Here is a 14936-nt window from a genome sequence, read left to right on the forward strand (position 1 = left end):
AACCAGAGAAGCATGGTAGAAAAGACAAAAAAAAAAAAAAAAAGGTAGCTATATTAGGAAAAAAATAAGCCCATAAATCAGCAGTGAAGAAGAGATAGGCAGGTAGCGAGCAGAAGGAACGAGAAGGACAGCATCTGCTATGATAAAGAACGGTCTGGTGAGAAACATGATTAAGTGATAGATGGAAAAGATTACAATCTCAAGAGGAACAGACAGAAAACCCTAGTCCACATCTAATAACACCAAAAAAGAGAACATTCCCTCAGGAGGTCTGAGATATCCTCCAGACACAGGCACAAAAAGCCTGCTGTCTGGATCCTGCTTGCTGCTGCAGGCAGAAAGCTCTCCAATTACAGTCCCCACCATTAAAAAAGAAGCATCTTGAAACAAAACCATACCGAGGTCCTTAATTACATTAAACTAAAATACACAGTGCAAAGCCATACCATAAATTTCACTACTAATCTTTAAATAAAGTTTATATTGTTTTGGAATGCATTTTTTAAGGTGGGTTTTCTTTTTGAATATTGAATTGTAATAGTCCTTTGTTAAGGATTAGAGTCAGAGTAATGAATATTTGCCTTCCAGACATCATCTCCATGCTTTATCAAATTAGAGATATATATATCTGAGAAAAATCTTTAAAACATTAGCTCAGACTTATTCTGAATAATCCTTACAGCCAAGCAAAAAAAGACACTTGATAATTCTAAAAAAAAAGGGGGGAAAAAAGCAAAAAGTCAAAAAGTCAACAAGATGAGTTTTCAAACTGCTAAATAAATATTAAATACAATGTTGGGAAATCCAGACAACTGAAGACTTTAAGCTGTTATTAAAAAAACCAACAGATTCTAGCCTACGGCTCGCCTATCCAGATTATCATATGTTGGCCCTCCTGGCTACAGTCACCTACTTCTTGTTGTGCAGCTGTAAGGGTAGCAATAAACATGCACTGTGCCAACATGTTTTGCAGCGCACCAACGTGCTCAATGCACTTGGATTCGCCTGTCTTGTACGCTTCAGTGACTGGTGACTTCCAGCTAAGCGTTAGGTTACTTCCAAGTTCGCTATCTTAAAGAGTCTTTCAAGAAACTATACGGTCTCTCCTCCTGTATCTGTCATTGCTTTCACTTGCCATGGATAAAAAGTTCAGAGTCAACCCCTATTATATTGCCATATATGCAAGTTTTTCAGTCTGGCAGTATGTTGCACCGCTGCAAATGAGACCACTCATAGCAGTAAGAGGAGACAGTACGTACAGTCAGGCAGTGTGGTTGACAGCGCATTGCTCTGTTCAGAAATGTACAGACTCTGGAAATATCTTGGACTCTGTGTTCAAACAGCCTTCATTTCCAAACACTTCCAGGAAGAACAGCAGAGAGCTTAAGATAGTACAAGATTTCCGAGTGACTTCCATCAGGGTGCAATTTCTCCTGAAGGCTGGACCAACAGGTGGATGGACTGGACTAAAGTTTGGGAGCTGAAATAATACTGGTCAGTCTTCAGGCTCCAGTGCTTTTAGATGTTCTGTGACATGCTGGAAGAGTCGTGAAAACGTTTTTGGGCAACATACAATTAGTACTAACATTTCAGACTCCATATTCCAACAAAAAATGAGATCATCCACTGGAAGAACTCCACAGACCTGCTCCCCCATACTACCCCAAATGGATCCCATTTGACAAATGGCATGACCCCATCCCACAGACAAGACTATAGGAGTAAGGTGAAGATGTCATTTGGAATTATCTCCAGCTTTTGCCATGAAAATGTCCAATATAAGGGTCTTTATTTCTGGAATTGAGTATTCGCATGCAGTCGTAAGGCCCGTATGACACACCCTACCACTAGAAACTGCAGATTATGACACACATATTGCATTAAATGGCCCCCCCATTGCCCTGATTACCCACCCACAGACAGAAATTCTCAGAAGAGGAAGGAAAAGAGAGGAAACGGCGAATGCAGGCAGTACATGGTGCTGTGCTGAAGGAAGAGTTGATTAGGAAAACCTGGGGGGAACACCTGAGCCAAATTTAATCTTGTTAACATTGTGTGGTCTGCACATCACTCAATAGCAGCAAAACCTGGAGAGAAGGTAAAGATGGACACAGTCCATCCAGGCCTTCAACTTTATCCCTGCACACAGATGCAGGACTAATCTCTCTGCATGAGAGTCTAACACGCAGGAGATCGCAGAAAGGAGCAACGTAAGAATACAACCACCTTCTCCACCAATAATGCTGCTCCTCCAAAGAAACCACATGAGCTCACATAATTAATTGCAGTGATCTGTCTATTTCTGATGCAAAAGACCGTCCAAGGGATTGATTATCCCTACGACCTGCACAATTTGTAGGACCTGGACCAGAAAGAGCTGCATTGGTTGCAAAACAAGAGTCAGTTAGGTTTGGTCATACGTTTTTGGATACGTAAAGTACAATATCTTAAACTCCCCCCAAAATAAGAAAAAACACCACCAACTTCTTAGACTTCTAAGTTGGATCATTCACCACTACAATTCATAAGCAACTTAAGAACTGTAAACTAATAACCCAGAATAAAGTCTGATGTTTTTCCCCAATGAGTCAGCCGTTAATAAAAAGGGTCATATCTTGGCTCACTTTAATTTCAGTGCTTTCATCCCAAAAGAATCACACAGTACAACCTCAATTAGCCCAATGCCGTGGGGAGTACCAAAAAAATTCAATAATAACGGGTTTGGATAATCAAGGATTCAAACAACAGAGAGAATTTTCATTGTAATTAAGTTATTTGAGAACACGGTCATCTTTCACGTAATGGGTTCGGACCAAAAAGATCAAGGGCAAACTCCATTTCACCTACCCTACGTAAGACGGAGCAACCTTCTTTTTTGTAAACAGTGAAGTACCCGGAATACCAGAAGGCCCGGCAGCATTGCACAATGCCCTTTACACAACAAGTATCACAAAATAAGGTGCAAACCTTAGTACTTCATAAGACATTCACTGAGCATCTTTCTCTCCGGTACCCGCAAACATCCAACAAATGACGGGGTTCATGGAGTTTAATGTGTCTAGTCGGAGACTAAACCCAATTAGATGTCATGGTGGTTCACAAACGTGTATTCTGACACCTCCAGGCTGTGAAAGGTACTTTGCAAACAGGCAAATATTCTGTCTAGATAATATTATTCACTGTGGCTGATGCTACTGTTAAGTAACAATAACAAGGAGAAATGAAAGGGTGGGTGAGGCACCTCAAGAGGTTATTATTTTCATATGCCCTAACCTCCCCTGGCATGAGAGAGCAAACAAGTAAGAGCTGCTTTCAATGTATTCATATTTCAATTTCTGCACAACAGTGGGAATAGCTATATATCAAATAAGCAACTGCATAACTGGTGTCGAAGTCTTTATTTTATATTGACTTGATGGTTAAAATTAACTACGCATTGGGTTTTGCATAATTTATGTAAAATACTGTACTGCTCTAACCCCGAGCAAAGACCTCATCTGAATCTCCATGCTCCTGCCTGCTGCTTACAGAACAGTATCAACTGTTGCACGAGTAAGAACAAAACACATCCAAAGTCAAATTAGCTGTGCATAACAACTACGACCACACGCACACTTCTAATCGTTTACGTCTCCGCACTATATTCTGAAGAAGAGATTTGTTTTCTTTTTAATAGTTTTATTCTCTCCACCAATGCCCTATACAAACTTTGACTTAGATCACACCTGTTTACGACCTTGCTTGTTCTGTGATCATTGTTTAAGCGTTGGGCAAAAGAGCTTTCTATGACACAGAGAAACACACAGCGATCCTGACAACAGAACTATTTCTCCTGATATATTTGCTCTTTTCTCGTGCAACAAGCTACAAGCTGCTTGTTGCGAACGCTCAGCAATTTCCACTTGCAGCTTAGCCAGATCGTTTCAACCTCCTGTTTCTTATCACGTCTATCTGACAACTGAACAGCAGAATAGAAACGGAATGTTAAAACGTAAATGAATTACTTAGGAGATTATCACGTCAGCTGAGTATAGTTCAGACATATTTCAGCTAATAGCCAATCTTTTTCATTACTAATACTTAAGCCTTAGCGCTGGCCTTCCTTGTGGAATTTATTAGAGACAGCCATTTTGCAATACAGAGCAGACTTATCATACCAGAGTACTGAAATACCCTGTTCTGCAAAGCAAACAAACCACGCAAACCATTAGGCCACACTTCTGCCACTGTGCTACTGCTCTTTTGCAAAAGAACTACCTCACAAGATGATTTTTATGCTCCTCAGGGTCTTTCCAAATTTTTTTGTGCCAGTCCATAATTGCTTATAACTTCAACTGATTTTCAGTTATCCTATATGGATAAATAGAGATGTCCTTTTCTAATGACTCCATTTACGCAGAGCTACTAGGAAGAAAAAATACACAATTTAAAAAATAAGTCAGAAGGGTCAGACTTCCAGTCTTTTAACACTGCAGGTTATTTTGAAATAAGATATTTTCTTGATATGAACAAGTTCTGAAAAAATAGTCGAGAAAAAGCTCATACCTATTAAAACAATCCTTGTGTCTCTGTGCTGTAAAAACTTATTTCTCAGATACTTACTGCTCTGGTTGGTCACTCAGACATACATTACAATACCTGCCTGAGGTATACCGTACCATCTAATATATTAGGAGTTGAACATACAAGTTAGCATCATTCTAATACAAACGAAAACTTACATAGGAAACCCGTACTCGCCGTCGGTGCACCAGCCCACAGCACTGCATGAAGAGGACAGCAGACAACAATCAGTGTACGCTTTTCACCAAGCTTCGGTCATTCCTGTCTCCTCTGAGACACTGTCCATCTCTCCTCACTTTTCAGCCCCAGGTGCAAGGAAACAGGTAGAAAAACAGTCACCCTCCAGTTCCCAAGCTGTCCTTTTAAATTATCTTGAAGACAGATGAAACTTACTTTCTCTGAGTAAATCAATCTCTTCCGTTTCAGATGATTAAAAAAAAAAAAAAAAAAGGGCAGAAAAAACCAACAACAAAAACCCAGAGGCACGTCTTTATTTCCTCAGCATCCAGTTACTACAAAGCAAATTCCGTATTCATGTACATCTTTTACTACACGTGGCGTAAGGTTTGTATCAACCATTCTGAACTTAGGAAAGACAGAAGATGTAACAGGATCTTTATATCTCAGACTACTGCAACACCCGGCTTTCCGAAGGTCTCTTGCTGCTGCTGCTGCCGCTGCTGCTGCTGTTATTGCTGCTGCTGCTATTACAGCTTTCTTCCCAATGCACAAACCAGCAAGAGCATCCTGGCTTCAGTGTTACCTCTGTTCTATCTTGGGCATATCTGATTTGTTATTTATCCCTTCCCAACAGCCTGAAAAAATGACGGAGTCTAGACTTTAATTCACTCTGGATTCTCAAGACTACAGAACCACCCTCCAAATAGTCAGATGCTTTGTCTGGCGATACGTGTTTCACATGAATTGTAGGCAGGACTGCTGAGTGGCCTTACTACCTGACTCGCATCAGAGGCACCGTCTCCTCTGCTGATACTGTTTACAAAAAGAACTTGAGAGAACATCAAAACTCAGAATACACACTTAGACTTTGAGATTAACACTTTCTTTTTTTTTTCTCTTCTTTTTTTAACCTAAACCACTGACAGAGCTAATTAAATACTTGGATAATTGAGACTTATGGATAATGATTTTGAAAAGATAAATATAATGAAAAATTATTATCCTTAAAGCAATAAGGGGACACATCTGAAATCAGGTCAGATGAAATTAACCTGTTTACGATCACAGTTCATCACTCTTCTTCTGGGAGAGACTGAATATTCCAGTACTGAAAAGGCTTAATAGCTATATCATATCTTAAAATTAAATCCTTCAGTACTTTATGGCAGTGGTCTAAGAGTCTCAAATGTCTCCAGTACTGTACATCTCCGGTCAGATGAATATATGATTCACTTACTTTTTTAACACTGAGGCAACATTAACTCTTTCACCTCCAGCATTTTGCTAAATAATAGGATACACAGTATGCTTAAAATAGTAAAATAAGGGGACCAATATATTGCTTTTAAAAGATAGACATAAAGGCAATTTTCTTTTTAATTTCATGATTGAGTTTATTATTAAAACCTGCAATGAAAAAATTAGAGATTATACGAGATATTTCTACCCTGTCTTTATGTAGGCTGCGTGATGATGGATAATGAAAGGGTTAAATCTTCTCAAAAGGGTAAAGAAAAAGAAGAGGGTGCTCCTTAGAGACTGGGTTGGCTTCCGCGCTTGAAAGCAGAGACTCCAAAGGCGGCAAGTTATCTGTGTGTAGACAAAATGGTAATGGGTCCACAAACTGGCTGAACGGTCAGGAGAGAGTTTTATTCCAGTGGAAGATAATAAAGGTCCACCCACAGACGCAGGAAGCCCTCTCACTCTGTGTGGAAATCACATAACTAAGAGTTAACATTTACAAGCCCAAGGTCTGGCAACTACAACTCAATTTAGGCACCTAGCTCCTGCCAATTTCAAGTACATTTTTTTCATACGCAATTTCCCTCTTTAAAAAAAAAAAAAAAATCAGCAGTGTTAAGCATCTATGTGTCTTTGGGGACCAAAATGCATATTTAGCCATTCAAATATCACTAGCTTGACTGGTTTGGGATTATTTTTGGTAGGATTTTTTCCAGACCACCTAACAACCAGCAGTCCCTATAGTCACCAGTAGGTCTTTCTAAGCCAAATGTACTTTTGCTGTAAAGCCACAATTGCTAGTGAAGATGCATTGCTGATATCTCATCTCAGCTGGACCTGCAGATGCTCTCAGCATCTTAAAAAAATATAATAAGACTAATACAATTAAAAACAGGAAATTGTGGATGTAAGGGCATAATCTATACACCTAAATCTAAGTTAGCTTTATTTTACCTCCTATAGAGGTAATGATTTATCTTTAGCTGAAGGACAGAAGCTGATACTTCACAACGACATATAAAGAAGTGTCCTTGTAACAATTTCACAGTCCAAAAGGAGTATAACGGACAAATAAACAATGCAGACCATTCATCTCTTCAGATCAGGACTGTTTAGAGTTATTCTAACAAAACCATTAATAATTATAGCAATAATGACAACTAGCATTCGGTAGTCAGGACATACTGAACATTACCATGAAAAAAAGAATCACTTGTTCAAAACAGCTAATCAAATAAAGCTAGAAAGAATAATACAGCAGTTGCATACATACCTACCTAACAATCAGTTCTCTATATTCTCTCCTTGTAAAGACTACTTTTTACTCTTGGGGAAGATCCATACATAAACTAACAGCAGTATGAAAGCCATACTTCTGCTATATGTTTTACATTTAATTTTTTTTTAAGATTTGTGAAATTTATTTGGAAATCATCAATAATATTGGTTTTGCATAAGTGTTTCTTGCACTGGTAAGGCAAGCAATATGAAAAACCAGGACAAAGTAGCAACCACGTTCAGAAGTTTCAAATGCTGCGGAAGAAGATAAATGCATCTATATTTCTAAGTCTTCCTAAAACTCATCAAGGTGACCCATAAGCAACCATGAGCAACCCTTACAAAACCAGTATCACAACTCTCACTCAAATTAATGTGCATCTTCTCTCACAACCAAAGACTTCACGATCTAACTACAAAATCTCTCCTTTCAACACAGCCAGGAAAACTGGTTGTCTCTCTCCCCCCTACTCCCAAATTACTAAAATACTTTGTCATGACCATACTTCAAACCATTACCAAAGATTTTTATTCCAACATGACTCCAAGTTGCATTTTATGGAGGGGTGTGGGAGGGATCACTGTTTTGGGGATAGAAGGGACACAAGTATCTCCAAGTCAAACTCATCTGTAATTGAAATATAGTAAAATTTTATGTTCTGCAAATATCACTTTGTTTACAGTCTCCATAGGACAACGTAGTCAATACGGAATCAGACGGTTTACATCTTCTGTTAAATTTTCTTCAGCACACACACTGGATCTTACTTTCTTTTGTCTTACACATTCTCATTACCGCGTTTGTGATGTCTAGCAGTGTTTATTGCATTTAAAGAAACAAGGATGACTATTCAGGCAGCAAATTTAATCACTAACCTTCCTGTACTTTCTAGGTGAGCTTAGTCTTTAGGCAAACTGTAAAAATCTGTTCTAATGATTCTTGGCAAATCTGCAGCCAAACATTGTCACTCTAATAAAACCCCTCCATGCTACCTTAAATTGAAGGTGTAAGGCACGTAACCCAAGAATAACTAAAAATCAGAAAACCTCACTAAAAGACAGAATACTACCAAGCCAGTGAAATATATTTTTTCCATGCTCTAACACTGAAAAAATAGCTCTATGAACACAGCAATCCTTTAAAGTTCATATTTCTTGTGATATATTTTTGAAACAAACTTTTAGGAAGCCATTATCATTAGGACAATATCAAGGTTAAAGTTCACAGTGAGTAATTTTATTTTTTCACACAGGGCAAAATTATAGCATCTTCAAAAAGGAGCTTAACATATACATATAAAACAATATTCAAAAGACTGGTACTGACACTTGGGGAGCAGGAAGAAACAGTGGCACAGCGGTGATAAATACCAACAGGTACAATAAATAAGGACAAACGTTAGACGTGTTTTGAAGTAATCAGTGAGGTTGATTTTTGGATATTTAGAGGCAACTTCTCCAATATTGAAACAGCATGGAAGAAAGGACAAGTTTTTAACTGAAATTAAATGAACAGGTTGGCATAAAGGCTGAATAGGAATGAACCCTTAGAGGGTAAATGAGTGATATAGCTATTTGTATTCTCCTCAAGTGCTTCACTTCACAGGTTATATAAACTGAAAGGTGGGAAAAGAAAAAGAGTCTGTCAGAAAATTGTTATCATTTACTTTGATTGGCTTCCTCATCTAACCAGCACTATCTGGGTAAAGCCTCTGCCAGCTCACAGTCACCCAAAGCTCATGGCCAGACCTTCCATAATCTGATCAAGTGACTGCTCAGAGCTAATGAGATGGATCTGAAGTGTTCAATGCCAGCAAGCTCAAGGCACAGCTGCCCCAACTACCTCAAATGGCATCACATCCATTCCAAATGAGAGCAATGACGGAATAAAACCATGCTGAATCCTTTTTCTGGATGAAAAAAACCACAAGCGCACACACACACACCCCCCCTTAGAACAAGGTACAGAAAAATGACTGCCCGCCCTACGCTACCTTAGAGTTCCTTTACAGAAAGGTTCCATTAAATGATTATTTCAATTCATTGACAGAATCACAGAACGGATGAGGTGGGAAGGCACTTCTGGAGATCATCAAGTCCAACAGCCTGCTCAGAGCAGGCTTAACCGGAGCAGGTTGCTCAGGGCCACGTCCAGGTGAGTTTCAAATTATCTCCAATGATAGAGACTCCATAACCTCTCTGGGCAACCTGTTAAAGTGCTTCACCATCCCCACAGAAAAAAGCTTTTTCTTATGTTTAATTGTAATTGCCTGTATTTCAGTTTGTGCCCATTGCCTCTTGTCCCGTCATGGGGCACCACTGAGAAGAATCTAGCTCCATCTTCTTTACTCTTTCCATTCATCCCTTCATCCCCTTGAGCCTTTCCTCATATGACACATGCACCAAGCCCTTTATTAAGTTTGTGGCCCTTGGCTAGACTCTAGAACATCCATGTCTCTCTTGTCCTAGGGAGCCCAGAACTGGATGAGCACTCCAGATGTGTAGCGCCACAGCTGACCAGAGGGCAAGGATCACCACCCTTGACCTGCTGGCAGCACTATTTCTAATGCAGCCCAGGAGGCCATTGGCCTTTGCTGCTAGGACACATTGCTGGCTCGTGTTCACTTGGAGTCCAGCAGGAACCCCAGGGCCTTTTCGACAAAGATGCTTTCTATCTGATCAGCCCCAGGCAATATTCTTTCCTGGGTGCGTGACTTTGCACTTGCCTTTGTAGAACTTCATGAGGTTCCTGTCAGACCATTTCTCCAGCCTGTTGAGGACCACCTGGATGGCAGCACAACCCTCTGATGTATCACCCACTCCTCCCCCAGTTTTGTAGCATCTGCAAACTTCCTGAGGCTACACTCCGCTCAGTCATCCAGACTATTAATGAAGAGATTAAACTGCATTGGCTCCAGGACTACTCTTGGGGTGCAAAACTAGTGACTGGCCTCCAGCTGGGCTGGACCTCATGCCGCTGAGCACAACCCTTCAAGCATGGCAGTTCTGATAGATTTCAGTCCACTTCCTCATAGAAAAAATGATGGACTAACTAAGAGGATGGTGATGTCCTGGGAAACAGCTTGGAAAACCTTGCCAGAGGCAAGATAAACAGCATCCACTCTTCTCCTCTTGTCTTCTAAGCCAATCATCTCATTGTAAAAGGCTGTCAAGCTGGTCAATCCTGATTTGCCCTTTGTAAATCTATGCTTACTGCTCCCAGTCACCTACTTGTCCTTCATATGTTTAATAATGGTTTCTGAGAGGAATTGTTCCATCACCTTCACATGGATTGAGGCAAGGCTGACCAGCCTGTAGTTCCCCAGATCCTCCTTCACGATGACTGTTATTATATTTGCTTTCTTCCAGTCCTCACAAACCTTCCCCAATCATCATGACCCTTCAAAGGTTATTAAGAGCTATTTTTCTAGGACATCAGCTTAGTGGTATGGATACTCAGTATAAATCACTGTCCCTCAGAGAGGCCTCTCCTCCTAAAATTTATACATACAAATATTTAGGTCTGATTTTCTCAGCTGCATCACAACAACTTCGTTTTAAGTACTTGAATGGATTCCTAAATTTACATCATAATGTTTAATTTGCTTTACCTGTAATTCTTCTTCTAAAGCTTTTCAGGCCCACTTCTTAGTAGTTTATCTGAGTCAGCATTTAGGAAATAATGTATTATTTTTAGCTAAAGGTTTTTGGCATATTAGTCAGTTGTTAAATAGATTAATTTACTCAGTACCATTTAACATTCTTTCCATGCAGCACTTCAGAGCAACTAATTTGAGATATTTTAAGCCACTCAGTTATCTACAAATAAAGCATTTTAAGCATCCATGCAGAACTGTGTGAGGGGTCTACGGTGACAGAGAAATTATAACCAAAAAAATCTCAGACTTTTTGGCAGAATAAGATGTTTCTGAATCACTTCGTTTTGTGAACTGTAGAGAAAGCGATGCAGTCCCTCCCACTCAAGAAATCAAAACAAAACCAAAAACTTATTTTGGACATGAACTTAGTGGTAAAATCCTGTATGAGAGTCTCAAAAACAGTCCAACTTTTACAAGGTATTTGCTACACTTTATACAATACATTACAGACACACACACCAACAACTATGAAAAATCTGGCTCAGAAAGTGCTGGAAATAACTAAGAATATGACTTCTCTCCAGTGGTGTCATCTTTCTCCACGTGACATTTTACTGATCACGTGCTGTACTCCTTTCTTCCCAAGGCTTTTTGAGAACCTACTTTTGTTGATGTCCAACTCTTCCACTGCTTGAAAGAGGACAATGACATTCTCTTCACTCAGCTGCTTTTTTAGTGGCATTCTAAATGGATAACTCTACTGTATCATCCATATATGATCTGTATTTTCCAGGAAAAATCTAAGTAACTAAATTTAATATAAAAAATACACACTACTAGCGCAAGACTTCTGCATTCAGTTAACATTCTTAAATAAGTTTGCTGATTTAATCATTGACAATGAGCTTTTGCCAACTATGGCTCCCACCTTCCTGTCTTCCACCAGAAATGAATGTTGTTGACTTTCTATTAATGTTATAAACGTCCTCTTCTCTGCCAGCCTTTCTCTGGAAAAGAATAATAGCGCTAAGGAGTCTTCTTTTTCATTAAGAGGACTTCATGCTGGCTAGCTCTACTTCAGAGCTGTACAGCTCAATTTTTAATTTGTTTTTTTCTTATAAAGCTGCTGAAGTTGCAGACAATGATTTCTCAATGTAGACTGAAAAAGAGCAAAACCCTTTTAACCTAAATCTTTTGATTTAGTGATCTATCACTATGCTGGTTTTCCTAGTTAGCATGTATTAATTAATTAGCAATACTTAAAACCTTCTTGCTTACATCATCTATGCATACATAATTTCTGAGCAAAAATAAGTTAAAACATTTTAAAATTGTCTTTTAATAAGGCAATCCCTCATTTTTATCCCAGTTGATCCTGAAAGAGGCAATATATGCAAACCTTACCGTGCCTGTTAATCCAGAGAGGTAACACGAACTGCAATGTTTTCAAGCTCATTTTTCAATATGTTAAAAGCTGTCCAAAGACAGAAAAGAAACAATTTGCCTCAAATGATCACTAACCTTGGTTGTATGAATCTGTCAGGCTATCATCCTACCTATAGCTGTAGTTTTTCTCATGCCGATCTACGTCAGAGAATCTCAATCAGCAAGTCATAGTTTAAACTTTCCAGGAGATCAGTTTCAAACAAGTAAAATAAAGTAAAACATGTAAAATAAAATACTTTTTACAGCATTATCCATGAAATTCTGCAATTTGCTGTCACTGGCAGTACCACAGACACTACAGGGGGAGAGGAAACTGGACAAATTCAAGGAGAGCAAATACATAAACTGATATAAATGCAAATAGTCAAGACATACCCTCTGACAAAACAAGGAGAACAAGGGACCTCAAAGCCGACAGGTTCTCTCATACCCTCTCTAAGTAGCATTATTTTTAACTACAGTTAGAGATAGACTGCTGTGCTAGAGGGACCACCACTCTGATGCAGGAGGAGATTTTATTTGATCTGCTCTCCAAGCTATCTTCTTTAAAGGGATTTCCACTCACAGATAATGTTGTCTTCTTCATGCCTGCTGAGGCTCTTTATGCCACATCGTTCCCTTTGCCTGCAGTTATTCTGTCTCTTGTTATCACAGAATCACAGAATGGTCAGGGTTGGAAGGGACCTCTGGAGATCATCTAGTCCAAGCCCCTGCCAGAGCAGGTACACCTAGAGCAGGGTTGCACAGGATGGCGTTCAGGGGGATTTTGAATGTCTCCAGTGTGGGAGACAACCTCTCTGGGCAGCCTGTGCAGTGCTCCACGACCCTCGAAGTAAAGAAGTTCCTCATCACGTTTAGATGGAACTTCTTATGTTCCAGTCTGTGCCCATTGCTGCTTGGTCCTATCGCTGGGCACCACTGAAAAAAGAGTGGTCCCATCCAGAAACAACAACTGTTATTTTCAACTTCTTTTCTTGTGATCCTCTACTTGTATCCATCATCCTCTGTACTGGCAGCCTGCTTTTCAGTTTTTCCCATCAGACAGGTATTTGAACACATCATGTTTCTATGTGGTATCTTCTCATCTTTCCTCCAATTTGTCTACAATACTACTGTTTCCACCTGAGAACTCTAATTCTGAGGTATGTTCTGCCACCAGTTCAGGTCATACCATGCATACACGTTATCAGAAATTTCATTAGCAACACACACTTGGCAGCTTTTACACCAAGTCATCTTTGTTTTCTTCAATGTAAAGGTCATCTCTCATGCCATCTCAGACACTATCAGTACCTCCCCCTAGTCCTCAGCTCAAAAGTCAGGGACTTGGTTTCTTTCTCATGAAAGACGAAGTCTGCACCACCTCCCCCTTCTTTTTTTCTGCTCCTGTGTTCACTCACTCCTATACTTTCGGGATTTACTGAATATATTCCAACAGTTAAACAATTTGCTGTATTGAATCTCATAATATGAATGCTATGGCAACATTAAAGAGATGTCCAGGCTATTTTAGTTTCTTATGCTTTCTAGGCCATATTTTGATCAAGTTGTATGATAGCCTTCCCCATAGCTTTTTAGACGAAGTTTGTTAGGGAACAAAGCTTTATGTAATTGTGTGATCCTTCCTTTCATCCAGCAGATTCTCCTCCCTTTCACCACTTCATCAGCTTCTGCACCTGTCAGTCAATTTAATTCAAATAGTGGAAGTTTCAAGGATATTTTGTTTCTACAGGCTTGGCAAGTACTAGAAGACGGGCAAAATAAGAGACACCCAAACCCTTGATCATTACAAAATCATGCTAAATTATAAGCAACTGTCACATGCTCTGCCACGCCAATTATACTATATCATGCCTATATGTCTGGGAAATCACCACACATACAACTTTGAATCAGTCACAGCGCATGCTGTCACCCTCCTAGAAAGAATTATTGTCATTGGGATAGATAAAAGAAAAAAAGGACATACAACAAAAGGAAATCAAGCTTCTGTAGCTCTGCTGCTCAGAGAACAGCTTTTTCCTTTGGAACCTAGAAGAGATTGAAAGGAGATAACCCGTGTCTAAAAAGCAACTTTCTGCAATGGTGATCATAACATTTTCCAGCATTAAATATCACTGTTAATATCAAATGCCCATGTTATGGATAGCGATGCTTTTTTTCCCTGTTCAAAGAATTATTTTTTCCTCAACAACTCTCTCTAAGTTTAGCAAAAACGTATTAAACACAGTCAGCTTAAAGCATTTGAGGAAGAAAAAAATGTAATGCTTCTATGTAAAAACCAAGGAAGAGAGGAAAAGAAAGATTCCATGCAAATTATAAATCGGGGAGCTGCTTTTTCTGTGGTTTGGTGTAGTCCAGAGAGGAGATGGCAGCTGGACCACTGCCAAGAAGTTTTAGGGTTCATCACTGCTCCACACATTTCTTGCCTAATGCCGTTGTTCATAGCCCGTACGCCATAGCAGGGTACGGGAAACTGAGGACACAGCTATTGCAAAGTTTCTATTTTAATCTCATTTCACAGAAACAAAGGCACTACAACATAGAAAAATACAATTTAGGACCATATCAATTTCTCCTTTCTTTACATTGTAGGGACGATATCTGAAAAAGGATGATTTATTTTCA

General features: G+C 39.4%; 1 protein-coding gene across 5 annotated transcripts in view; it reads right to left on the reverse strand.

Annotated features, from left to right (window-relative positions):
* CACNB2 (calcium voltage-gated channel auxiliary subunit beta 2) overlaps nucleotides 1-14936 on the reverse strand; it is a gene marked incomplete at its 5' end in the record, with an annotated part of 254788 nt that overhangs the window by 177752 nt on the left and 62100 nt on the right. For 2 of the 5 annotated variants that reach the window (XM_082479491.1, XM_082479488.1), the window contains one exon: nucleotides 4722-4769. The exons of the other annotated variants lie outside the window; for them this stretch is intronic. In XM_082479491.1, coding sequence (XP_082335617.1) covers nucleotides 4722-4769 — 48 coding nt within the window. Of the gene's footprint in view, nucleotides 1-4721; nucleotides 4770-14936 lie in introns of those variants that run through there. 5 annotated transcript variants of the gene reach the window in all.

The sequence above is a fragment of the Vanellus vanellus genome (assembly GCF_965231255.1).
Source record: "Vanellus vanellus genome assembly, chromosome: 2".
NCBI lineage: Eukaryota > Metazoa > Chordata > Aves > Charadriiformes > Charadriidae > Vanellus > Vanellus vanellus.